The sequence below is a fragment of the Euleptes europaea genome, chromosome 3 (assembly GCF_029931775.1).
Source record: "Euleptes europaea isolate rEulEur1 chromosome 3, rEulEur1.hap1, whole genome shotgun sequence".
Taxonomy (NCBI): Eukaryota; Metazoa; Chordata; class Lepidosauria; order Squamata; family Sphaerodactylidae; genus Euleptes; species Euleptes europaea.
Window position 1 is genome coordinate 35,002,526 of NC_079314.1, and position 25,023 is coordinate 35,027,548.

Sequence of the window (25,023 nt, forward strand, 5' to 3'; positions counted from 1 at the left end):
TCACTTGGGGAAGGTGCTGCCCAGAGCGAGCTCCTCCTCCCCTTGCAGCAGGGCTTCGAGGGGGATCAGCGGGGAGGGGGCCTCACGGCTCTGGAGGGAAAGGAAGTCGGAAACGTCCATGGCACTTAGGGATCGGGTCTGCGAGTCCGGCGGCTTCCCCGCCAGAGCGCTCTGCTCGCAGGAAGGAGGCAACGTGGAAGAGAGGGTGGCAGCAGAGGGGGCAGCGGCAACAGGGAAGGGCTGAGGCCCTGGCGGAGGCTCCCCCGAGGACTTGGGGTCAGACGGGGAGCAGCTCTTCCTGCTGCTGGCTTTCTCTTTGCCCATGTCCCGGCAGGCACACTGACACTGGCAGGCTTCCTCTTGCTTGATGATGATCACGGGCACGCTCAGGCCAATCTGCTGCACGGAGCTCCCTGGAGACAAACACAGGCATGTCTGATACAGGGGGCCAGCCAGCGCAGGGCTGGGCAGGCCGCGGGGATTCCCTACTGAAATACGCATTTCCATTTCTACTCCTCACAGTCATGGATGAAAAGACGTGGCGGCGAGAACAAAGAAGCCTCCAGCAGCGCAGGAAGGGCGGGCATCTTTTAACACCTGTCACTGCCACCCACCTGTACGCAACAGGACGTGTATTTTCCTGCCCCCCACCCTCCCTGCCCTGGTATGCCTGATGGCAAGGGGAGAACCAGGATCCTGCTGCAGCAGAGCATAGCCCTGGTAGTGGAGAACCAATTAGGCAGCAGCAAGAGGCAGGCAGCCAAGCCCCACAGTGTGGGTGTAGTTGTTAGGGTGCTGGACCAGAATCCAAGTGGCCCAAGTTTGAATCCCCACTCTGTCATGGAGGCTTGCTTGGTGGCCTTTGGGCCAGTCACACACACAGACTCAGCCTAACGTACCTCACAGGGAGGTTGTGATGATGAAATGGAAGACAGGAAAACAATGTAAGGTGCTTTGGGTTCCTACTAGGGACAAAAGGGTGGAATAAATTATGCCTAGGGGGTGTTACACACTGGTCCCAGGGCATTACTGCTAGAGAAGCAAATTAAGACAGCTGCAAGAAATGCTTTCTTCCAACTTCATTCAGCCCTCTACCCTGACCTGGCAGATCTGTTCAACTGGATCCACGCCACTGCTAGAGAAGCAAATTAAGACAGCTTCAAGAAATGCTTTCTTCCAACTTCATTCAGCCCTCTACCCTGACCTGGCAGATCTATTCACCTGGATCCACGCCACATTGAGACTAGACAACTGTAATGCACTCAGCAAGAGTCTGCCCTTGAAGTCAACTCGGAGTCTCCAGTTGGTACAGAATGCTGATGCTCGGCTATTGTCAGGAGCTAGGTGGAGCAAGTGCATTACTCCCATTCTGAAGTCCCTCCACCGACTGCCCATCAGTCACCAGGTTCAATTTAAGATACTGCCTATCACATGGAAAGCCCTACATGGCCTTGGACCCTCCTATCCGCAGGACCACCTCTCCTCCTATACACCGTCACAACAGCTGCACTCATTTGATTAGGGCCTTCCATCGGTGCCCCAGGGCAAATGGGCAAGATCGGCAATGCCTGCACACATGCATGCCAGTGATCTCTGTTGTGGCCTTGTGGAATGGCCTGTCTGAGGAGGCCAGGAAGGCTGCCTGCCCTTCTGGCGTTGTGCAAACTATGCAAAACTGAATTATTCAGGAGGGCATTTTTATACAGAAAATAAGGCGTACGTAATACAGGAAGGTGGCAGATTGCACCTGATCTCACTGAGAAAGGAGATTCCAGAGGTGGCGATTAGTGTGATATCGGAAGAAAAAAATGAGATGCCACTCTCCAAGATAAGTCCTTCCCTTCCTTTTGCTTGGTGGTCTCCCATCCAAGTAATAACCAGGGTTGACCCTGCTCAGCTTCCAAGATCTGTGGAGATCGGGCTAGCCTGGGCCATCCAGGTCTGGGCACATTCCCTTTAGCATGCCTTTTTTCAGTGTCAGGAAGGACGAAGGAAGTGGCAGATGAGACTCAAGCATCTTAATGCTACTTACCTGCATTAGCAGAAACAGGCACGGCAGTAGTAAAGAAGACGTTCTCCACCACCGGGGCCTGCGGCTTTTAAAAAGAAAAGACACCTTTCAGTGGCTGAGCCATCCAGTCACCAAGAATGCAGAAAAGAACCCAGAAAGTGGACTCAGGCAAGATCCTCCCCCACTGGCCATGAGCCGTGAGCTCCCCGACGTGGAATTGCAAGGGTGGACCATCCCTTCCCCCCACCCTCAGCATTTTCTCTGCCAGAACATGGGAGTTGATACGCACCATTTGCTCTTGGTTCTGGGACATCCTGCTGGCACCGTTGAGAAGCCACTGGAGGTTCTGCTCCCCCATGACGATGCTGGACTGCAGAATGGCTGCGCTTTGCGAAGGGGTTATGGTGATGGTCGGACTGCCAGACAGCACAGAGCTCCCTCCGAGGGGCACAGTCTGAACGCCGCCAGGTAGCACCTCCGGAGCACTGGCCACGGCCTGCGCGGGAGCACCCGGGGCCACAGGAAGCCCAGTCCCAAGGGGCGGCAGGGGCGGCTGAACGGGCTGCAGGAAGCTCTGAGGATTCGCTGCAAAGAATGTGCTGTTTGGAGCAGGCACTTCTGGGGTCTGTAAGAGAGCAGCTGGGGTTCCGTACGCTTCTCGCGGAGGACTGGAGGGGGCTGGGGGTGGCACGGGGTGGGCGGGCTCAGCGATACCCAGGTGCAGAACGAGCGGCAGGGACAAAGGTCTGGCCTCTCCTGCTGATGGCTGGCTGGCAGGGGCCGGGTCTGCGTCGCCACCAACACCTTCGATCAAGGCGGCTGCCAAAAGAGAAGCAGAATGAGAAAAGCTCTGTGGGATCTGGAGAAGCTCTTTGTGCACGAGTCCCAGCTCCAGCAGTCAGTCTCCAGTGGCCCAGGGACTTCGGCTTTATAGCAGCCATGGTGGGGAGGAACCTCTTAGCTCCAGTCTGCTCCTCCTCTGACTTCACTGTTCTATAGGCTGTTCTTGCTGCCTGGGCTCTAGAGATTTAGGAATTGGGGGGGAGCAATCAAAACATCACACCAGGACAGAATTTTTCTTTAATCTTGTGTAACCCTGGCTTCCTGGGACAAGCCAAGGTGACCAACCCTACCGTGTTGAATGTTAAACAAGAGCTTATGACTTCATTGGCCAGTAACAGCATCATGAGGCCTATAAGGCAAGATGTGCTGCAAAGGCCTCTAAGCCAGGAACTGATTGATGGTCTCTCCTACACATTTGTAGACATGGGGCCCCTCCAGCTACACATCCCTGCTGCAGCGGAAGCCCGTTGGTGATCCCTCTTTCCCCAGCTGCAGTGGGCAGTGTGGCTCTGTTCTTTTGGAGACACTGTAGCCATCCATGTGGGAAAGGAAGAGGAGATGCAGACTGGGCCCATACCTGTCTGCTGAGAGTCTTCCTGAGTGGCAGGAGGCTCCGGGCTCTGGAACATGGACTCAAAAATGCTGGCTGGTGAGATGGTGCTCAGGTCCTGTCCGTGCATCTGGAGAAAGGAGGGAGCACAGTTAGGCACCCAGTAGTCAGCTCTCTGTACCTGGTGGCAAAGCCAGCCACTTACTCGGAGTCACAGAGCAGGCTTCTACTCTCAAAATCTATTTCCTGATCATAGAATCATAGAGCTGGAAGGAGCCATCTAGTCCAATCCCCCTGCTTAATGCAGGATCAGCCTACAGCATCCCTGACAAGTGCTTGTCCAGCCTCTGCTTAAAGACGGCCAGTGAGGGGGAGCTCACCACCTCCCTAGGGAGCTGATTCCACTGTTGAACAACTCGTACTGTAAAAAAAAAATCCCTAATATCCAGCCGGTACTTTTCTGCCTGCAATTTAAACCCATTATTGCGAGTCCGATCCTCTGCTGCCAACAGGAACAGTTCCCTGCCCTCCTCTAAGTGACAGCAATCGAATCACAAAGGGTTGCTTTCACCCGCATGAAATAAATCCACCACTGAAAGAGAGAATGTTAGTCCTTCTCCGAAGAAGCTAGCTGGGGATTGTTTCTGTCTCACACATGTCCACTGTGCTGTCAACAACTGAACACAAGGAATACTTACTGGATTAGAATTATCCCGCAGTTCTGAATCCGTGGACATGAGGCTCAAGTCGCTCAGGCAGAGCGAGTGGTTCGTATCCTGCGGAAAAGGAGATGGGAATTCTTTTAATCAGTGGAGCATTTAAAATTACGAGGGTAATTTGGCTCACCCTTTCCAAGTGCATCAGTCCTTAGTTTGAGAACATGTAGAGAGTGGGGTGGGGGTGGGGATCCAAGACATTTGCTGGCCCTTTTAAAAACAAAAGAAGCACCATTGAACGGGAAGGCAGCCTGCAGCTGAAGGAAGGGGGAGCAAGCGGAACACTCCAAGGTCACTTGAAGGCCTCTTTAACTGCGTTTTCTGCCTAAGTGGGCACTCGAGTGAGTGTCCAGAGAGACAAAGAGCATGAATAAGAGAACAGTGAACACAGATAGGTCAGGCCAAGGTGGGGGTTTGCAAGCTAAGCCTACACTGTAAAACGGTAAAGGTCCCCTGTGCAAGCACTGGGTCATTCCTGACCCATTGAGTGACGTCACATCCCAACGTTTACTAGGCAGACTTTGTTTATGGGGTGGTTTGCCATTGCCTTCCCCAGTCATCTACACTTTACCCCCAGCAAGCTGGGTACTCATTTTACCAACCTCGGAAGGATGGAAGGCTGAGTCAACCTTGAGCAGGCTACCTGAAACCAACTTCCATCGGGATCGAACTCAGGTCATGAGCAGAGCTTGGACTGCAGAACTGCAGCTTACCACTCTGCGCCACAGGGCTCCTAAACCTACACTGTACGAATACAATAAAGCCTGAGGAACATTCTTCCCAAGAGAGAAAAGAACACGTGCCACAATTTTAGATGTGTTTAACTAAGAAACAAGTGCCGCTTCTTTCTTTTTCTTTTTTTTTTTTTATATAAATTTTATTAGGTTTTATACTAGAAGTTTTCCATTACATTGAACAACATCTATAACAATATCAAATTTCAATTCTAACTTAAAGTTGTTATAGTTCCATATCATATAATAAAAAAAAGAAAAAAGAAAAATGGAAAAAAAATTTTGACTTCCCCTTCACCTCTATCTGCCTCTTAATAAAAAGTTCATCCCGTCGTAGGTAATCTAATCTTAATAAACTATCAATACCATATATAGAAAAAAAAATCATAGTCTGTTAGTAAATATACTTATACTTAATCATTATAAAAAAGATCAGAAATAATCCTCTGGATCAGATTAGAAAATATTCTTCCATTCTTCCCATTTTTAACTCATATTCACAATAATGCATCCACGCCCCCCATTCCCCCAAAAACCGAACGTCATTTTCTTCATTTAGAATAGCTGTGAGTTTTGCCATTTCTGCAACTTCAAACATTTTAACAATCCAGTCTTTTTTCTCAGGAGTTTCTAGCCCTTTCCATTTCGCTGCATAGAGCAGTCTCGCAGCTGTTGTGGCATAAATCAAAAAAGTTCTTTGTATTGCTAAGTCGTCTGGAATCATACTCAGTAGCATCATTTCTGGTGTTTTGGGTATATTCTTTTGTAGTATTAATCTCAATTCATTATAGATCATGTCCCAGAAGTCTTTGGCTTTATCACAGGTCCACCACATGTGATAAAAGGAACCAATTTCTTTGTTACATTTCCAACAAGTAGGGGACATCGTTTTATAAATCTTTGCAATTTTCTTGGGTGTTAAATACCATCTATACATCATTTTATAAATGTTTTCTCGCACTGACTGTGCTTTTATTCCTTTTAGATCTTTGGACCATAATCTTTCCCATTTATTTAAAACAATATCATGTCCCAGATTTTGAGCCCAATCGATCATAGTTGGTTTAATCATATCCTGCTCACAATATATTGTTAAAAGGAGATTATACATTTTAGAAATCAGTTTTGTATTATTATCTAGTAAAATCCTTTGAAAAGAAGATTTTTCTTTAGAGAAACCTTTTTTTGCATCTTGTATAAAAACTGATTTGATTTGGTAGTATTGGAGCCATTGTAAATCATCCTTAAGAAGTTGAAAGTCTTTTAGTGAGCATTTCTTTCCTTCCCAATTAATTAGATCTTGATAAGTAATAAATTTGTCTGGTCTAAGTGGGCGCAAAGTTAGCATTTCTTGAGGCGATATCCACATCGGTGTTTCTGGTTCCAAAATATGTTTATATCTCATCCAGATACAAAGTAAAGAGGACCTGATTATATGATTACGAAATGTTGCTTGTAATTTAATTTTATCATACCACAAATAACCATGCCATCCACTTAAGTTATTATAACCTTCCAAGTCTAACAAACGTATATTTGACAAGTTCATCCAGTCTTTTAGCCATACTAAAGCTGCCGCTTCAGCATAGAGTTGAAAATTAGGCAGTGCTAAACCTCCTCTAGTTTTTAGATCCACCAAGTATTTATAGGCAGTCCTTGGTTTTTTCCCTTGCCAGATGAAGTTTGAAATGTCTTTCCTCCAAGTTTCAAAATATTTAGTTTGTGATATTATTGGTAAATTTTGGAATAAGAAGAGCATCCTCGGTAAGACATTCATTTGGATCGTTGAAATACGTCCCATTAGTGACAATTTTTTGTTTGACCATATAATCATATCAGTTTTAATCTTACCCCATAACTTGAGGTAATTGTTGGTTATCAGATCTTTATTCTTTGCAGTAATCCAAATTCCCAGGTATTTAACTTTGTTAGCTTTCTCCCAGCCAGTATAAGATATAAATTCCTGTTGCTGTGTTTCCGATAAATTTTTAAATATTATCTTTGTTTTTTCTTGATTCACTTTAAAGCCTGATACTTTTCCAAAATCGTCCAAAGTCTCCTGAAGTATATTCATTGACTGTGTTGGATTTTCCAAAATTAGCAGTAGGTCATCCGCGAATGCTCTCAACTTAAATTCATGTTTTTTAATTCTTAACCCGCGGATGTCCTCCATACTTCTTAGTTTCACACATAGCGGTTCCAACACCAACAAAAATAAAAGTGGAGACAAGGGACATCCCTGTCTAGTCCCTTTCGTGATTTGGCAATTATCTGACATTGATTCATTAACCAAAATTTTAGCTTGTTGGGAGGTATAAATAGCCGATATACCTTTCTGAAAACGATCTCCAAAATTCAATTTATCCAAAATCCGTTTCAAAAAGTTCCAAGAGACCATATCAAAGCCTTTTTCTGCATCCAAAAATACAAAAGCCGCAGTTTGTTGAATATTCTGGTCATAGTATTCCAGTGAGTCTAGTAAAATTCTTACATTGTCTTTTATTTGCCTTCCTGGTATAAAACCTGCTTGGTCCTCGTGTATAAGATCCTTAATAAATTGTTTTATCCTACATGCCAAAACCGAAGCAAAAATTTTGTAGTCCACATTTAGCAGCGATATAGGTCTGTAATTAGATGTTTTTTCTGGATCTCTTCCTTCTTTAGGTATCAATGATATAAATGCATGTGACCAAGTCTCCGGGGATGTTCCCTCATCCAAAATTGCATTGTAAAGTGAGCCAAAAAATCCAACTAAATTGTCACTAAATGTTCTATAAAATAGTGCAGTAATTCCATCTGGTCCAGGTGTTTTATCCGTCTTTTGTCTCAGTATTGCTTCTTGTATTTCTTCCCTTGTTACTGGAGCTTCAATACATTCTCTCTGGGTCATTGACAAAGCTTTCATCTGTATTGAGTTTAGAAATTTATCTATTTTCTGTTTTGGAGTATTTTCTTTCTGATATAACTTAGAGTAGAATGAAACAAATTCTTTCTGAATTTCTGAAGTTGAATAAACTGGTCCTTTAACAGTTTGGATTTTTGTTATAATCTTCTTTTGAAATGAGTCCTTCAGTTGTGTTGCTAAAAATTTTCCTGGTTTATTTGCATATTCAAAATACTTTTGTTTAGCAAGTTTCAGATTTTTATTCATTTCCTCCATTATTACCAAATTTAATTGGTGTTTAGATGCAGAAATCTTTATTTGAATTTCTCTTTTCTCCTCTTCCTGTGTTACCGTTACCAATTTCTGCTCCAAATTTTGTAAATTCCAAAGTATATTGTTTGTAAATTGCAATTGAGTCTTCTTCCAGGCCGAATGTTTCTGTATCATAAAACCTCTCAGAACAGCTTTGAATGCATCCCAAACTGTATTCAAAGAAGTTTCCCCATTAAGGTTAATTTCAAAAAAGTCTTTCATTAAAACCTGTAATTCCTTTTGTATCTTATTGTCTTTTAAAAGTTTATCATTCATTCGCCATCTAAATGCTTGTTTATTGTTCCAATCAAAAGTAACAGGATTATGATCAGAAAAAGTTCTAGGTAAGATATGAATTTTACGTAGTTGCGTGAAGATTGATTTACTGGCCCATATCATATCGATTCTGGAGTGTGAATCATGTCTTGCTGAATAAAAGGTGTATTCTTTAGCTGTTGTATTCATTGTTCTCCAAATGTCTTGTAATTCTAATTCTGAAGCCATGGTAAAGAAAGTTTTAGGCAAGCATCCATCATTGATGTCTTTTGCTTTTGATTTTTTGTCCAGAGATGGGAGAATAATTCCATTGAAGTCGCCCATCAATAAAATTTGGTCTTTTGCGTGCTGGGCTATCAAATCGTGTAATTTTTCGTAGAAGGGTTTTTTCCCTTCATTGGGTGCATAAATTCCAACCACTATTGTCCTTTGTCCCAGTATTTTAGTTCTGATAATTACAATTCTTCCTTCATTGTCTTTATATACTAATTCTGGACAAAGATTGGGGTGGGCATAGATTACCACTCCCTTTGTTTTAGTTTTGGCTGAAGCAATAAATGCTTGTCCAAGCACCTGTTTCTCCAAGTATTTTTTATGCTTTGAAGCTATATGGGTCTCTTGTAGACAAATTAGGGAGTATTTATATTTCTGTAGATATTTGAAGATTCTAGCCCTTTTAGTTTTCTCATTCAGTCCATTTACATTCCAAGAAATTGCTTTTGCCATAATGTAGTATTTTTTAGCAAAATAAAAAGTCTATAATTTGGTACCTCCTTCTGCACCCTGTACCTCTTCTTCTTCCTCTTCTTCTTCCTCCTTCTCTCCAGGTAATTCTTTAAGGTCCATCTTATATTTTCTCAGAAATTTCCCCACATCTGCTTGAGATAGAATTGTCGTTTTCACTTCCTTGTAGGTGAAAGCCAAACCTTGTGGCATAATCCAACGGTATTTGATACCATTAGCTTTCAATGTAGACACAAAGTCTTTGTAGTTATTCCTCTGTGAGAGTAGATGCCTTGGAATATCCTTCAGTAGTATAAGAGAGGAATCTCCTGCTGACACTGGATTTTCATAATGAATCTTCATAATCTTATCTTTAACTCTGGTGTCATAAAACACTATCATCAAATCTCTTGGCTTAGATCTTCTCATTCTGGCAGGTAATGGTATCCTATATATTCTATTAATGGCTTGTTTTAATTCTTGTTCATCTATCTGAAATAAGTAGGCCAAGTTCGGTATTGCAGTTTCTTTATTGTCTCCCATCATATCTGGAAAGTTGCGTATACGAAGATTGGTCTCTCTCACTCTCATCTCCATCATTGCCATTTGATTTTTTGCCGCCATCTGATCAGTTTGTATTGTTTCAATCTGTTTTTCTTGGCTTGTTACTTTTTTCTTTGTGTCCTTGTGCTCATCCATCACTTTCTTAATTGATACATCCATCGCTTGCATATCTGTCTTCATAACAGTCATTTGAGTTTTTACTTCTTTCAAGTCTCCAGTGACCACATCCAACTTCTGATTAATAGCTTGGGATGCTTGACCAAGATTTGTCATCATAGAAGTCAACTGTGCCATCTGTGTAGACATCTGTTCAAACTGTTTATTTGTTGCCTCAGTTTGTTTAGTTAGCATATCCTGTAACTTTTTTTCCATGGTCGAGGTTTGTAAAGAGTCCCTTAGTTTAGTATAGGCAGGGCTGTGTAGTGAGCCAGAGCGGGGTCGAGACATTTACATTCAAAAAAAGCTGGTAAAATACATGTCCACAGACAGGGCCTTTAAGGTGCTGATTAAAAGATGATAATTCAAACATCAGCCTAATAATTTTTTCGGGTTGAAAAGAGTCGAAATTGGCTTTAAAATTGCATTTTAAAGTTTTAAAATACCAGTGAGTTTTTTCGGTCGCTCTAGATCGGGTTAATCAGGAAGTATACCGGAAGTTGCAAGTGCTGCGGACCTTCTACCGCCTCTTCTCGATGGTTATTCCTTCAGGAATGATTTCAAAGTAACTCGAGTGCGACGCATATTCAGTCCCACAGCTACTTCCTGTTGTTTTAGTTCCGATGATAGAGAGGGTGTTATAGAAAGTCTTCCGTTCCAGGCGCTCCCTTACTACAAACGTGGCAGGAAATTCTTTTCGCCGGAAAATCAGGAAGAAAGATCACCCTCCCCTTCCCTCGGACCTTCTCATTGGTGATAGTTCTTGTCAATCTAAAAGGTATCCTTCCGACTCTTTGTTATGGTTTAGGCTGATCAATTTGATAAAGGTCCTGTCGCTAATCCCGATGACTAACTCAGATCAAACTTTTTCAGTTCGAATTAAGGAGGAATGGGGGTCTCAGAAATGTTCTTATCAGCCCCCCGTCTGTTCAAATATTCCAGTAAGTAGACGCAGAGTTCTTTGTACTCACTTGGGTGTCAAGAGGTGAGGTTCTTTTCTTTATGTAGTCCTTATGCTGGTAATAAGGTGGTGGAGGGTAGAGCTTGAGGCCAGAGTTGCGTTCTGGCGATGTCCTTCCCTAGTGCCCTCGCAGGACCGGCGTCCAGGACTCCGAGGGGCTTAAAAAAGCCCCCTCAGAGTACCTAGGAGGTCAAACCGCGTTTGCGGGCTGCAGGGAGTTCCTGCTTTCCAACCCACTTGCAAGGGTCGGATTGGGGTATCTATGTACCCCAGAAATAACGCAAACTTGGATTTCTCCCAGGACAGCCTGGGGAAATGGAGTGCTCTCTCCAGCGGCACCACCGGAAGTCACAAGTGCCGCTTCTTTCAAAGAGACTTTATCCCAAATTTGATCAGGTAGAAAGTCGTGTTGTAGCTTAAAATTTACAAGTGGGATATTCATAACCATTAATTCCATTGACAAGTGCCAAGGGGATGAGGGAGTGGAGGGAGGTGGAATTATCACCGCTGAGAATGCCAACTGCTCTGCCCTCCTTCCGGTGCTGCAGCCAGAGACCCAAATAACACAACAGGCACCGGGAGGACATTCTGCCTCCAAGAAAGCCACGACATTCTGAACAGCAAAGCAAGTCCATTTCTGTCTCTTCCCTCTAGCAATATCCACATCTTCTACCGACTGTTATTCTGAACGGATTACTGTTTTGAATAGATCTTGTTTTAAACTGACCTCTCTTTGTAATACCCTATACACATCATTCTGTTTGCAGCCTTTAATATAAATTAATTGGCCTTAAGGATCATATGTATCTGATAAGTGAGCTCTGACTAGCAAAAGCTTACGCTGGAAAGAATTTTGTTAGTCTCTGAAGTGCCCTCAGACTCTTGCTTTAGGTCATTGCCGAAGTTGCTCAGATCTAGGCAGCAGTTGTTTCAACAGTAGGGAATCTTCCTGACCACCACACTATGCGGAAAAGTGCACATCTTTGTTCATATTCCCCATTCTGCAATTTTACCTGCAAAAAGAAGCTGGACTTCTACAAGAGTCCCAACCTTGGATGTCCTAGATATTGACAGACAGACAACGAAGAGTGTGTTGCCAAGAGAAAGCTGCATTTCTACCTTAAAGAATAAGCCACCCACCTCAGAGATGTTGCTGTTGGAGAGCACAGTGTAGGAGGGGCCTTTCTCATGCCCCTTCATGTGACTCTTGAGGCTGTATTGTGTGCTGAAGGTCTTCTCGCAACCATTGCTAGGGCAGAAGAAGGGTCTCTCACCTGCAACAGCAAAAATCGGTGAGAACTTATGCATGGTCAGCTGCTTCTATGCTGGTGCCAGCACGAGAGCTTTTTAATGTTCAGCAGACCTAGGATTTCCTTGGGGAGGAGCCATGGTTCAGTGGTAGAGCGTTTGCTTGGCATGCAGAAGGTCCCAGGCACCTCCAGGTGCAATCCCTGGCACCTCTAGTGGAAAGATCTGGCAGTAAGTGAGACTGGGAGAGTCACTGTCGATCTGAACAGACGATATTGACTTTGATGGACTGACAGTCTGATTCAGCATAAGGCAGCTTCAGGTGTTCATGTGATTCCAAATGCCCACATAGGATTCACATGCTAATTGGGCAAGAGTGGGCAGGGAGGTTGCTAACAGGCTTCAGAGAAAAACCATTTTGGCCAGACTGCTTGTTCTATTATGTCAGGCTTCTTTTGAGTTGATTCAACTTTTTAACTTGCTTTAGTTCTCAGTCATTAACAGCTAGCCACTGCCGTCCCACGGCCACATCAGTGACACATGAACACATGAAGCTGCCTTATACTGAATCAAACCCTTGGTCCATCAAAGTCAGTATTGTCTACGCAGACTGGCAGCGGCTCTCCAGGGTCTCAGGCAGAGGTCTTTCACATCACCTACTTGCCTAGTCCCTTAACTGGAGATGCTGGGGATTGAACCTGGGTCCTTCTGCATGCAGAGCAGATGCTCTACCACTGACCCACAGTCCCTCCCCAGTGATGTGTGTGTGTGTAAAATGCCGTCAAGTCGCAGTCGACTTATGGCGACCCCTTTTTGGGGTTTTCATGGCAAGAGACTAACAGAGGTGGTTTGCCAGTGCCTTCCAGTGATACAGCGCTACAAAGGTGACTCCAGACCTGCACATCCCAACAATCTTACCTGTGTGTGTTCTGACATGCGTTTTCAGGTGGTGACTTGCAGCGAAAGCCTTTCCACAGCCATCATGATCACACCTACAGGGAAAAGGAAAGGGAAGAAGTATCAGCAAGAGGCATCCCGCAGGCACCATTTCTAAGAATGCCTCTTGCCTCCTACCAGGTCAGAAGCCTGGGCATGAAACTGCCCCTCAAGGGGGCGGAAGTCCCCTGGAGAATGCAGCCCAGCTTGGTTCCCTGCCTGCCTTTGGACACAGCAGTGACGTAGCAGAGAAAGGAACAAGAATGTCAGTCCATTGAGGTTGCTCAGGGACTGGTCAGGCAAAGGCCTCCAGTCATGCCTCCAGATGGATTGTGTCCCTGTGCTCCTGTAAAGGGAGGTGCAATTTTTCCCATGGCTGCACATCCCCAACTGCCCAAACTCCCCTTCCTTAAACAACAAGGTCTACAAAGCCCAGTCCTACCCTGGCTGCTCTACACAAAAGCAATGCAAATGCTGAGAGATAACAGGGTTTAAGGCAAAATTATTTGAAACTGTGTGTGTGTGTGTGTGTGTGTGTGTGTGTGTGTTAAGTGCCGTCAAGTCGCATGGCGACCCTATGAATGAAAGTCCTCCAAAATGTCCTATCTTTGACAGCCTTGCTCAGATCTTGCAAATTGAAGGCTGTGGCTTCCTTTATTGAGTCAATCCATCTCTTGTTGGGTCTTCCTCTTTTCCTGCTGCCCTCAACTTTTCCTAGCATGACTGTCTTTTCCAGTGACTCTTGTCCTCTCATGACGTGACCAAAATACGATAGCCTCAGTTTAGTCATGTTAGCTTCTAGGGTCAGTTCAGGCTTGATTTGATCTATAACCCACTGATTTTTTATTTATTTTCTGCAGTCCACGGAATCCGTAACACTCTCCTCCAACACCACATTTCAAAGGAATCTATTTTCTTCTTATCAGCTTTCTTCACTGTCCAGCTTTCACACCCATACGTAGTAATAGGGAATACGATGGCATGAATTAATCTAGTCTTGGTGGCCAGTGACACATCCTTACACTTCAAAATATTTTCTAGCTCCTTCATGGCTGCTCTTCCCAGTCTCAATCTCCTTCTGATTTCTTGGCTGCAGTCTCCCTTTTGGTTGATGGTGGAGCCAAGGAATAGAAAGTCTTGAACAATTTGAAACTATGAAATTTGAAACAATTTGAAACTATGAAACTCAAATACTGCTTTGTTTCAAGTGGGTAGCCATAATGGTCTGCAGTAGGAGAGCAAGATTCAAATTCAGTAGCACCTTAAAGACCAACAAGACTTCCAGGGTATAAGCTTTTTAAGAGTCAGTGCTCCCTTTGTCAGATACCCTCCTTATGTCTGACAAAGAGAGCTTTGACTCTCGAAAGCTTATACCCTGGAAATCTTGTTGGTCTCTAAGGTGCTACTGGTCTCAAATCTTGTTCATATACTGCTCTGCAACTTGCATTTCCAAAGTAGCATACAAATAACCAAAAGACAATAGCAAGAACAGGCTAACTTTCAAACACTACAAAACAAAACTGTTTTATACCTGTCCATGGACCACCACTAAAGAAGGAGATGAACAGCTTCAGCAGGATGTTCTAAACCAGGGGTCTCCAACGTGGTGCCTATGGGCACCATGGCATCTGCTCACACCTTTTCTGGAGCCCACCAAGCGTTTTTAGGAAGTGGGTGGGGTCAGGTAGGGCTTTTGCCCAGCAAGGCTTCTAATTGACTATTGGAGATTTAATTGGCTGTGCAGATTTTTAAAAAAATGTTGCTTTGGCAGCAGCTGCCACCACATCACAAGGATCTACATTATGTTACTGAAGTTCAGCTGTGGCAATCATTTTGTGGCTGGCGCCGCCTCCTGAAGCAGCCATTTTGTGGCAGTCATTCCGTTGCTGTGCCCACCATGACGTGTCAGAATTCCAAATGTGCCCGCAGGATCGAAAAGGTTGGGGATCCTTGTTCTAGACCATCAGGACTACAACACGAAAGGACCCAGTTCCTTGTAAAAGCCAATCTGGCATCCAAGTAAACTACAAGTGGGGGCTCACTGGCTAATCTCAGAGTTTGGGGAGGTTTATATTGGAGAAGGCACTCATTAATATACTCCAGACCCAGATCTTCTAGGGCTTTATATGTCAAAACTAAGCTCCTTGAATTGAGCTTGAAAACAGATAACCAGAAAGTTGTCTCAACAGCAGTGGTATTCTGTAACAGTCTCCACACACATCTTTATAGGAAGCCCCATGTTACAGCCACCTAATCTGTAGCAGTTCGACAACTCGGCTTGATTCCCCTGCTGCGACTCAAGAACTCACCTAAAGGGCTTCTCCCCTGTGTGAGTCCGAATGTGTTTGCGCAGATCGCTGAGCGTGGTGAAGTACTTGCTGCAACCCTCTGATTCACAGTTGAATGTTTTCCCTGTGTGAAGCCTCTGGTGGGCTTTCAACCTATAGAATGAGAAGGAGACTCCGTTACTGATGGCATCTCCTGAACCAGATCCACCCAACGAGGCAGGCGCAGGGAAATATATGAATACAATGGGGCAGGCTGGGGGGACTGCAAGCAGAAACAGTCAACATTTGGGTAGCGAAGGAGGCTCTTCCTGCAGATCCTGCAGGTAGCCTGGACCAAAAGACCAACATAGACACAATCTCAAAAGGAAAATTGTGGAGAAACTATTCTTCAGGCAGGGACTTCCAGAGGGGCTGAAAGCACAAGAGCAATCGTGCTCTTCAAGGAGAGCCCTCCCGTGCTTACCTGTACAGTGTATTAAAGGCTTTTTCACAGCCTTGAACATCACACTCAAAAGGTTTCTCCTTGGTGTGGACTCGAACATGGATTTTGAGACTGTAAGAGGTCAGGAAAGCCTTCCCACAGCCCTCCTGGTTACAAACAAAGGTGTATTCCCCTCGGTGTGTCTTCTGGTGGGTGCGCAGGTTGCCTGCGGTGCTGTAGGTACGAGGGCACCCCTCAAATGTGCACTGGTAGCGTTTCACCTATCAGGGGAAAAAAACCACAAAGATGACACGTTCAAATGTACCTGCTGCTGACATTTTTACTCTTTACCTGGGAAGTTACTTTCCATAAGTCCAACCTACTAACCAAGAAGAACCAGATAGGATATGTTTCTTCCAGTAAAAAAGACAACAACATGCTTAACAGGAAGCTTTTTGTTCATCAGGATCCACAACTGAGCCTCGCACAAGGGAAAGTTTGCTATAAACTCCATCTGGCTTTGTGAGATGACCAGGAAAAGGTTGCCTCAGGTGTTAACTCAGCTAACTCAGAGCATTTCCCAGTGGATTAAATCAAGTGCTTTGCAAGGGGAAAGGAACAATGACTACCTGGGCTAAGTTGCTTCATTTGAGGGTAACAGTGGAAGAACTTCCCAAACTGTTGCAAAAGTAAAGAGGTCTTTGCTGAGCAGAATCTAATAGCGGCAGAGAGGCAGCTTCAAGCCCCAGTAGGAAGGAACAAACATCAACTGTTTCAGAAAGACAAGTTGGGATGATGTCATGTTGTCTTCCCATCCACCACCACATACTATGCTGCTCAATATACAGCAGTCTCCTTAAAGGGGAAGGACTTGTTGAGCTGCTGCAGCCACAAGCCTCTTAGCTCCATGCCCATCCCCAGTAGTGTGTTTGAGCTACTAGTCCTTTAAAGCGTCCCAAAACCAACTGCCCCAAGGCAAGGAGAGAGACAACTGGTCAGTCTCATGGAGTAGCAAATTTGTCCCAGCCGTCTGGGCTAAACTTAAAGAGTGACATACAAGCTTATGTCTGACAAAGCAGGCTGTAGTCTGCTCCATGAAAGCCTCTGCTAGAATTAAAACGGGTTATAGCCTTTAAGGTGCCACAAGATTCCTGGATTACTTTTGTTGCAACAGACTAACATGGCTAAACCTCTGGAATACACACCTGATGCCTCCTTCTGGGCATAATCCTGCCAATGTTTTAGAGGGTGAGTCATCCACTTAATGCTGCTGAATGTGGTTAAGTAAAGGATCTGAACAGGTCAGCTCTGGGAATGAAGACTCTGAAGATCCTTCCATTCTTTCTGCTTCCTTTCCTGAACAAGATCATCTAGAGGTCAGGGGATGAACCCACACTGCCTAGAAGGCTTAGGAAGGATTTCCAGGTATGCTAAGAGTGACAGACAGCCAGAACAGAAACCAAAGGCTGCCGGGAAAGGGAGCTTTAGGATGAAGTCAGTTCTCCTGTGTGAAATAAAGGGGCATTTGTGAAGGGAGGAGGAGAAGAAGACTTGGTTTTTATATACTGACTTCCTCTACCACTTAAGGGAGAATCAAACCGGCTTACAATCACCTTCCTTCCCCTCCCCACAACAGACACCCTGTGAGGTAGGTGGGGCTGAGAGAGCATGACTGGCTCAAGGTCACCCAGCTGGCTTTGTGTGTAGGAGCGGGGAAACAAATCCAGTTCACCAGATTAGCCTCTGCCACTCATGTGGAGGAGTGGGGAATCAAACCTGGTCCTCCAGATCAGATTCCACCGCTTCAACCCACCACTCTTAACCACTACACCATGTTGACAGGGGTCATATTGGATAGTCAAGGCAGTTAAAGCAGTTCTTTAAAATGTTGGGGTTGGCTTTTAAGTGAATTTTATTTCTGGTCGGTCATTCTGGAGTTTCAGTTTGCTCAATTGTCAGCTGCTTCAGAGGCCTTCCGAAAGGTGGCTCAAAAAGATCTAACAACCACTAAAGTGGGCCAGGCTACCCTGATCTCATCCATAATCGGAAGCTAAGCAGGGTCAGCTCTGGTTAGTGCTTGGATGGGAGACCATCGAGGAAAACCTTGGTTGCTACTCAGAGGCAGGCCACGGCAAACTTCCTCGATTCATCTCCTGCCTTGAAAAATCTACAGGGTCACCTTAAGTCAGCTGTAACTGGACCACTCTTGCCACGATCAAAGTTTTTACTAGCCCACCTTTTACAAGAACTGAACCATGGATCTGGCAAACAGGAAGGTAACTACGAGACAACTGCACAGAGTCTGAACAATAATCACCAACTTGCACACTGAGCTTTCCTTTCACAACAGGAAGAAAGCAAGGAAACAGGATGAAAGAGCAAGCCGGTTTTGTAATGATCACTGGCGCTGACAAGTGGCCAATCTCAGTGAAACTGAATTCTGGTACTAGTCAATCCAAAGACCTCTAACTTGGTTCCTCAGCAGGGGTAGGAAGAGGGGTTGCCACTTCTCATGTAGTTACACCTTTTCCTGCAGGTCACAGACAACGATGATTACCAAAATTTCGGGAAAACATGTACTATCGTACTGCCTTTCAAAGTAGGCAGGTGATTACACTGAGTGTAAACACACATTAAAAAAAAGTCACCCTGCGGAGACTCGTCTGCTCAGCCCCTGGTGTCTGCTGCTGATTGAAAAATGGGACTTTTCAAATTATGTATTGGGATAACTAGTGTAAAGAAGGTCTTGCTGTATGATTCTCTTAAGATGTTGTAAAGGTAGAGAATGAAAAATGTTAAATTTTTAAAAGCTGCACGTACACAGCGGTACATTCTACTACTGACTAACCAGGTCTGGAAAACATAGTATAGGTCAGGGGTGTTGAACTCATTTGTTATGAGGGCCAGATATGACATACATGTCACTTAGTCAGGCTGGGCCATACCTCGCCAGCCCAGATTGGGGCTAGGGGGGTGGCTGCCTCAGTTGGCTCGCAGGCCGGATAAAAGCTCTCAAGGGGCTGAATCCAGCCCCCGGGCCATATGTTTGACACCCCTGGTATATGCTAAAAAAAAAAAAAAAATCAGCATAAGCCCCAGCAAAGAATTTGAAGGACAAAGGGCAGAGGAGCCAGCAATGGCTCCAGCATCTGCTGCCAACAGTTCTGGAATCTGGCCAGTATCAATTCTGCTGGCAACGGGAGCACAGGGACAGAACATAACTTTGTCAGAAAGCCAATCCATGTCACTGAGATTAGTCACAGTGCAAACATAGCAGGAAATGTTCTGCCCCCGCCCCTGAAAATCTGAAATGAGATTCAAGTGCCAGGGCACTTGCATCTTCCCAAGGCATGCCAAAACCAAAGAAGCAGGAATTTGCTGAACTGAAAGAGAAGAACAAGTCTGAAGCTTCTAAAAATGGGAAACAAGAATCGGATCGTGCCCAGCAATCTAGGTGATGAGAAAATATTCTTGGGGGAACCAGAAAACGAGTGATTTGGGGATTAAAGCATCATTGGCAAACTTTTGCTGCTGTCAAAACTTCCACCTCCGTCTGCGGGACTCGGGAAATGTGTGGCATCGGGTTGGGGGAGTGCTTGAGCTGCTGGGCTTGCCAAGTGACAAAGGCGCATCTCCCACAGAACTTTACACAGGCCCTCCTGCACCTCCAATACTTTCAACCACCACTTCTTAGAAACGTCAAAAAGGTTTTGCTGATAGTTCGCAAAGGAAGCAAACAGCCAGCCCGACACTTTCCCCTAGGAGAAAACTATCCAGTGTATTCTATGAAGTAAAACGGGCCAGCTGCATGAATCTTTGGATTAATCCCGAGTTGTGAACATGTGAAGCATTCATATGTGCAAGCAGAACAGACATTCTGCCCTGTGTCCCAGAAGCAGATACACAGAAAATTTACAGGAACAACCTCTAATGCTATAGCAACGGCGTCTTCTGGGATTTTCACATAAGTCCCCAAATGGCTTGTGCTTCAATTATGATTGCACGAGAAGGTGAAGACTCAAATATGATTTGAACCTTAGGTGCTCTTTGGAAGGGCACTTGGCCTCGTCTGTTCTTTACTTGTGCAAAAATGGTAGGACAATTACCAACCTAAATAAACAGACTGCTCCCCAAAGCATCAAACCCTTACAAAGATACACAGAACTGTGTGAAACAAACCCTCTGGCATTTCTGATAACACCTCTTCCACTCAACCTGGTAACAGGAAGATAATAGTGTCGGCCAATCCACATTGATACTGAGGAACTTGAAAAAAAGGCCATAGGCTCAAGATAAGCAATAATTGAGGCACAGATGACTCAACAGCAGCACAGAAGTCCTCCAGAACTACAGGAGAAAACTGGATAAGTGATTGCCAGGAGAAATGGGGGTGGTGGGTTGTATTTAAATTCTTAGGCACCAGACAAGCTTTTGCTACCAGCAGTCATCAGAGATGATTATACAGTTCACATTTTTAGTCTCCTAGATCAAAGCTTCTTAAACTAAGGGTCACGACCCCATATGGGGTCATGTAACTGAATGTGGAGGTCGTGAAAAATTTGGCAACAGTAAAAGGTTTCTTTATGATTTATTATCAGTAAATGTTTGATTCGTATACCTATTTTATATACCTATATATTCAGGGTCACGTAAAAATGTCTCGAGCAAAAAGGGGCTGCGAGTGGAAAAAATTTAAGAAGCCCTGTCCTAGGTGACTCTGACCCAGCAATTCTTTCTAGTCTGGGTCTTACCTTCGAGCAGAGAAGAGTACAGCAGCAGAATTGCAAGAGAAGAGTTGTTTTTTATACCCTGCTTTTCTCTACCTTTCAGTCCCAAAGCGGCTTACAATCACCTCTTCTTCCCCTCCCCACAACAGGCACTTTGTGAGGTAGGTGGGGCTGAGAGAACAGTGATTAGCCCAAGGTCACCCAGCAGGCTTCATGTGTAGGAGTGGGAAACAAACCTAGTTCTCCAGTTTAGAGTCCACCTTCTTAACCATACCACACTGCAGCAGCTACAGCCAACCAGCTGTCAAAGATGGCTGGTATAGGAGAGGTTTGTACCCCAGGAGCCAACAAAACCGAGCTTTTTGAGCTCTGTTGCAAGCCAAGGTGACATATCTATAAGGCAAAGCAAACTCTACACAGACACAAAGTGGAAAACTTTTTATTAGCTAAGAAAAATTTTATTAGCTAAGAAAAAGAGTGCCTTCCTTACTGCCAAGGGAAGCACTCTGGCCAAACACTGCAAAAAAAAAGTTCACCTGCTTGGGTTTGCTTGCAAAAGTCCTTTTACCACAAATCTGTTATTGCTGCTGAATAGAGTCTGTTCCTTGCCTGATCGCAAAGCCGCAGGGAACAGCACAGTGCTCACAAGGGGCCTTTCAGAGCACAGTTCAGTGCTCCCTGGTAAAGGGAACTTGCTCTCATGGGGGAAAGGTGGAAGCAAGAATAGCTATGCCCAGAACAACCTAGCCAGCTCTCTGAATGCAACAGTCAAGACAGCTCACAACAGCGTGCTCTATTCTGTGGAAATAAAAGTTTGTAGCTGAGAAATTCGACTTAGCCTACCCATGTAAGGTGACCAAACAATTTTGCTTTGAAGGAAGCTAATAGCCTAACCTTGTACACAAAGATGATAAATTCCAGAGGGGCCATCCCATTACAAAACGAAAAAGTCTTGAGCCTCTGGATTGATGATGGCATGAACTTTTTCTGAACATGCACACGTCTGAAGTGCACCTTACTCCATGAAAGTTTCTGATACAATAAATCCATTCGTTTTTAAGGCATCCAGGACTTTTTGTCTTTACAATGAAAGATGAATTTAGATTTCAACTGGAATTAACGTGCCAACAGTTTCCGCATTGTTCAGAAATATCCAAACTAAGGTCTCCATCTCTTCCAAATTACCTCTTTTCCTGAACAGCTAATTAGTAATATCAACTTAAGGCTTGGTTTAAATAATCACCTGAATATACAGAGATTACAATGGAAATTCAAGGGGAATTTTGTCTCCAATAAATTCATAGAAGCGAGAGAAAATTTCTCCAGCTCATTTTCTAAGCAGAAGCAAGGTGTTTCAGAGGACTCATCAGTCCATCTCCAGAGCTGGAGTTTGATTGACATGGAAGTCATCAAACTACAGATTTCGGTAACCATACTGAAACTAGCAGGTCTGCTTTAGAATTCTGCAGTTTTAAAACTGCAGACTAAGATTCTGAAGATCCAGACCAAATCTGATAAATCCAATTTCTTTATGATTCAGGTGAACAGAACCTCCGTCAGCCATCTAAGGATTTCTTCCAAAAAGAACAAAATACCAGCTTATGCAGTTATCGAACTGACAGAAAATGTAGATTGGGGAATGTGCTCATTATTAACAGTATAGAAACTAAAGTGGAACCCATTCATACCACAAATTCTGGGAGCCACATTAAAAGAGCAGCAACTCTATGTCCTGTTTGTTGGCCTTTTTGGGCAACTGGCTGGGCTTTATGTGAAACAGGATGCTGGACTAGAAGGACTGCTGGCCTCATCCAGCAGGGCCTTTTCTTATGCTTTGCTCACACTTATAGTCAAGCATTAATGCTTTGAATTTTTAGGATTTTCCATTTTGACAAACAGCATGTGAGGGAATGACAGAATGCACAACTTAAATCAGGAGAGACTGTCTGGACTGCTCACACAAGCACATTGCAGAGCTCTCCCTGCTAGGGTATACTCCTGAATTTAACGGGAATCCTAAATCCACTTTCCATTTTACTTTTAAGACGGACAGTTAAATGCATTGTGAATCACCCTATATGTAAAGATACATGGACGCATAATGGTAGATTTTTGCTCTACCGAACTATCTTGGAAAATGAGAGGCAAATATCCAAAATCACCACGTAGAAGAAGAGTTGGTTTTTATATGCCGACTTTCTCTACCACTTAAGGAAGAATCAAACCAGATTATGATCACTTTCCCTTCCCCTCCCCACACCAGACACCTTGTGAGGGAGGTGGGGCTGAGAGAGCTCTAAGAGAGCTGTGACTAGCCCAAGGTCCCCCAGCAGGCTTCATGTTTAGGAGTGGGGAAACAAATCCAGTTCACCAGATTAGCCTCTGCTGTTCATGTGGAGGAGTGGGGAATCAAACCTCATTCTCCAGATCAGTGTCCACTGCTCCAAACACCCACTCTTAGCCACTACACCACGCTTAAGCAAGTTTGGGTAAAGACAATTAATTTCCACATTGGCTTTGCAATGTAAGTACAGGATCAAGAATTACTGCTTTTGTGCATGGCACTCGAAAAGTGATCTCATAGCTTTAAAAAGTAGCACAACAGCAACACTTTGAGATGGAGTTCCACACTGCCAGACAAGAGCCTGCAGAAAGGAGAAAGTAGCCGGATTACAGTCCGTTACTTACTTCTTTAAGCTTGGTCTCAGGGCACTCTGACTGCAAAGTGAGGGTGGCTCCTTCTATGTTTCGTGGCATCGGAGTTGAACCAGGATTGATAGTCAAATGAATCTGATCCGGAGAAATAATGTGCTGGACGTAACCCTGGGATATTCCTTCATGGTCCGCTATCAAATGAAACCTGTCCTCATGACCTTCAGGTAGAAAAGGCAGAGGATCGCCACACTGCCCTTCATCTTCTTCTTCCTCCAGTGACCCTTGGTCTTGTTCAATGAGGACTGTTGTTCTGTCGTACACCGTCCGTGACAAAGATGAGACAAGGCCATTCTTGTCCACAAACCTTAACGGTTTATCCTCCTGTGTCAAGTCATCTTCCTCCACTTCATAATAGATGACACTCTCAGGACTGTGTTCCCCCATGGTTCAGAGGAATTCAGGGTAGAGTCGCAGGATAAATAAGCAACAGCTTACCTGAAGCAGAACAACACAAAAGACAGCGATGATAACCTAATCAGTGCTTCACCAGAAACCAAAAAATCCAATCTTCTGACAATTTAGTGTCCTGTTTTATTTTTTCTCAGCTGTTACCTCGTATTGTTATACTTTAGCCAATTTGGGAGGCTCTTTATTCATTTTCATACCCGCTGTGCAGAAAAGTGGCATAGAAAAAATAAATTCTAATAGATTAATTACAACGAAAACCTGCTTCCAATAGCGTTCAGTGTTTGGGCCCATCGCTACATCCTGGAGGCCTCCACTATAAAGGATATTCGTTTAAACCGTTTAAACATTGTCTTCCCAGCCGAAGGCTATCGAGGTAGCTTAAATTGCCAGTAAAACACAACAACACACACGTCTCAAAATCAGTTGGGAAGTTTATTTCGAACAGGTCGGAGCTGGAACTGGCCTGTCAAGAGGCAGCGGCACACGGGCGCCACCCAGCCTGGCCCGTGCAGGAGAACGGAGTCCTGCGCCGGGCTCTGGGCTGGCAAAAGCCGAAGCAACGCCTCCATGCGCCTGCCTCTCGTTGCGGCGCCCAGGTCTCCCGACAGTCCGGCCGGCGCTCGGAGGAAAAGGAGGGCCCGCTCCTACCTGCCCCCCTCCCAACGTCGCCACAGCCAGTCGGGCACCCCCCCCCTCGACGGAGCGCAGAGGCCCCAAGGCGAACGGCCCTCCCTCCGTGCGCAGCCCGCTCCCCAGCGCTGCCTCACCGGCTCCTCGCAAGGCCAGGCCGAGCCGAGCCCGTGTCGGTGCCATGGCACCCGCCGGCAGGCCCCGCACAGCCCTGGGCCCGACTCGGTCCGACAGGGGCTCCCTCAGAAAGCGACGCTTCCGCTTCCGCCTAGCGCGGGGCATGCCCAGGCCCTACTTCCGGCCACTGGAATCTGGCGGGCTAGAGCGGCACCTCGGCCTGGACTCCGGCTCCTGCGCGCGCAGGAGCCGGAGTCCAGGCCGAGGTGCCGCTCTAGCCCGCCAGATTCCAGTGGCCGGAAGGGGTGAGAGGGAAGAGGCGGTCGTGGTGCCGCCTGTTCGAGCCTCGCCCCCTTCAAGACGAGCCGGGAAGAGGGAGCTCAGCCCCAGAAGGCGCCGCCGACCCCTCCCATGGGCCGGAGGGACTGTGCCCCCTCCCTACTTGTGTATTCACGGGACTCTGAACTGCAAGAACGAGGCCATTTACCCATGGGAGGTTGTGCCTTGGATTGGCCGCTCTCTAGAGGCCCATTTTCCCCATCCGCATTCTCAGAACTCTGCAGGGGAGCTTACTGTTGAGTTTTGAGAATTGAGATGGGGGGGGGAAATGTGCATCTAAAGAGTGGCAAATCCAAGGGAAAACTTCCCATGCATAAATGGTCCATGATCTCTATGGCAGCAAGAAAAGAGGAAGATCCAAAACCGAGATGGGGTGACTCAGTGAAGGAAGGCACGACCTTCGCTTTGCAAAACCCGAACAAGGCTGTCAGTGACAGGACGTTTTGGAGGTCGTTCATTCATAG

General features: G+C 45.4%; 1 protein-coding gene across 1 annotated transcript; it reads right to left on the reverse strand.

Moving 5' to 3' along the window:
* MTF1 (metal regulatory transcription factor 1) lies at window positions 1-24,338 on the reverse strand. The gene is made up of 11 exons (XM_056846033.1): window positions 24,241-24,338; window positions 23,039-23,500; window positions 15,666-15,904; window positions 15,224-15,355; window positions 12,897-12,970; window positions 11,871-12,004; window positions 4,103-4,180; window positions 3,432-3,534; window positions 2,301-2,830; window positions 2,033-2,096; window positions 1-413 (listed from the first exon to the last, which is right to left on the reverse strand). Exons 2-11 carry the CDS (start codon window positions 23,447-23,449, stop codon window positions 1-3), a joined length of 2,178 nt encoding a protein of 725 aa, XP_056702011.1. The 5' UTR covers window positions 23,450-23,500; window positions 24,241-24,338.
* Window positions 24,339-25,023: the final 685 nt, after the last annotated feature.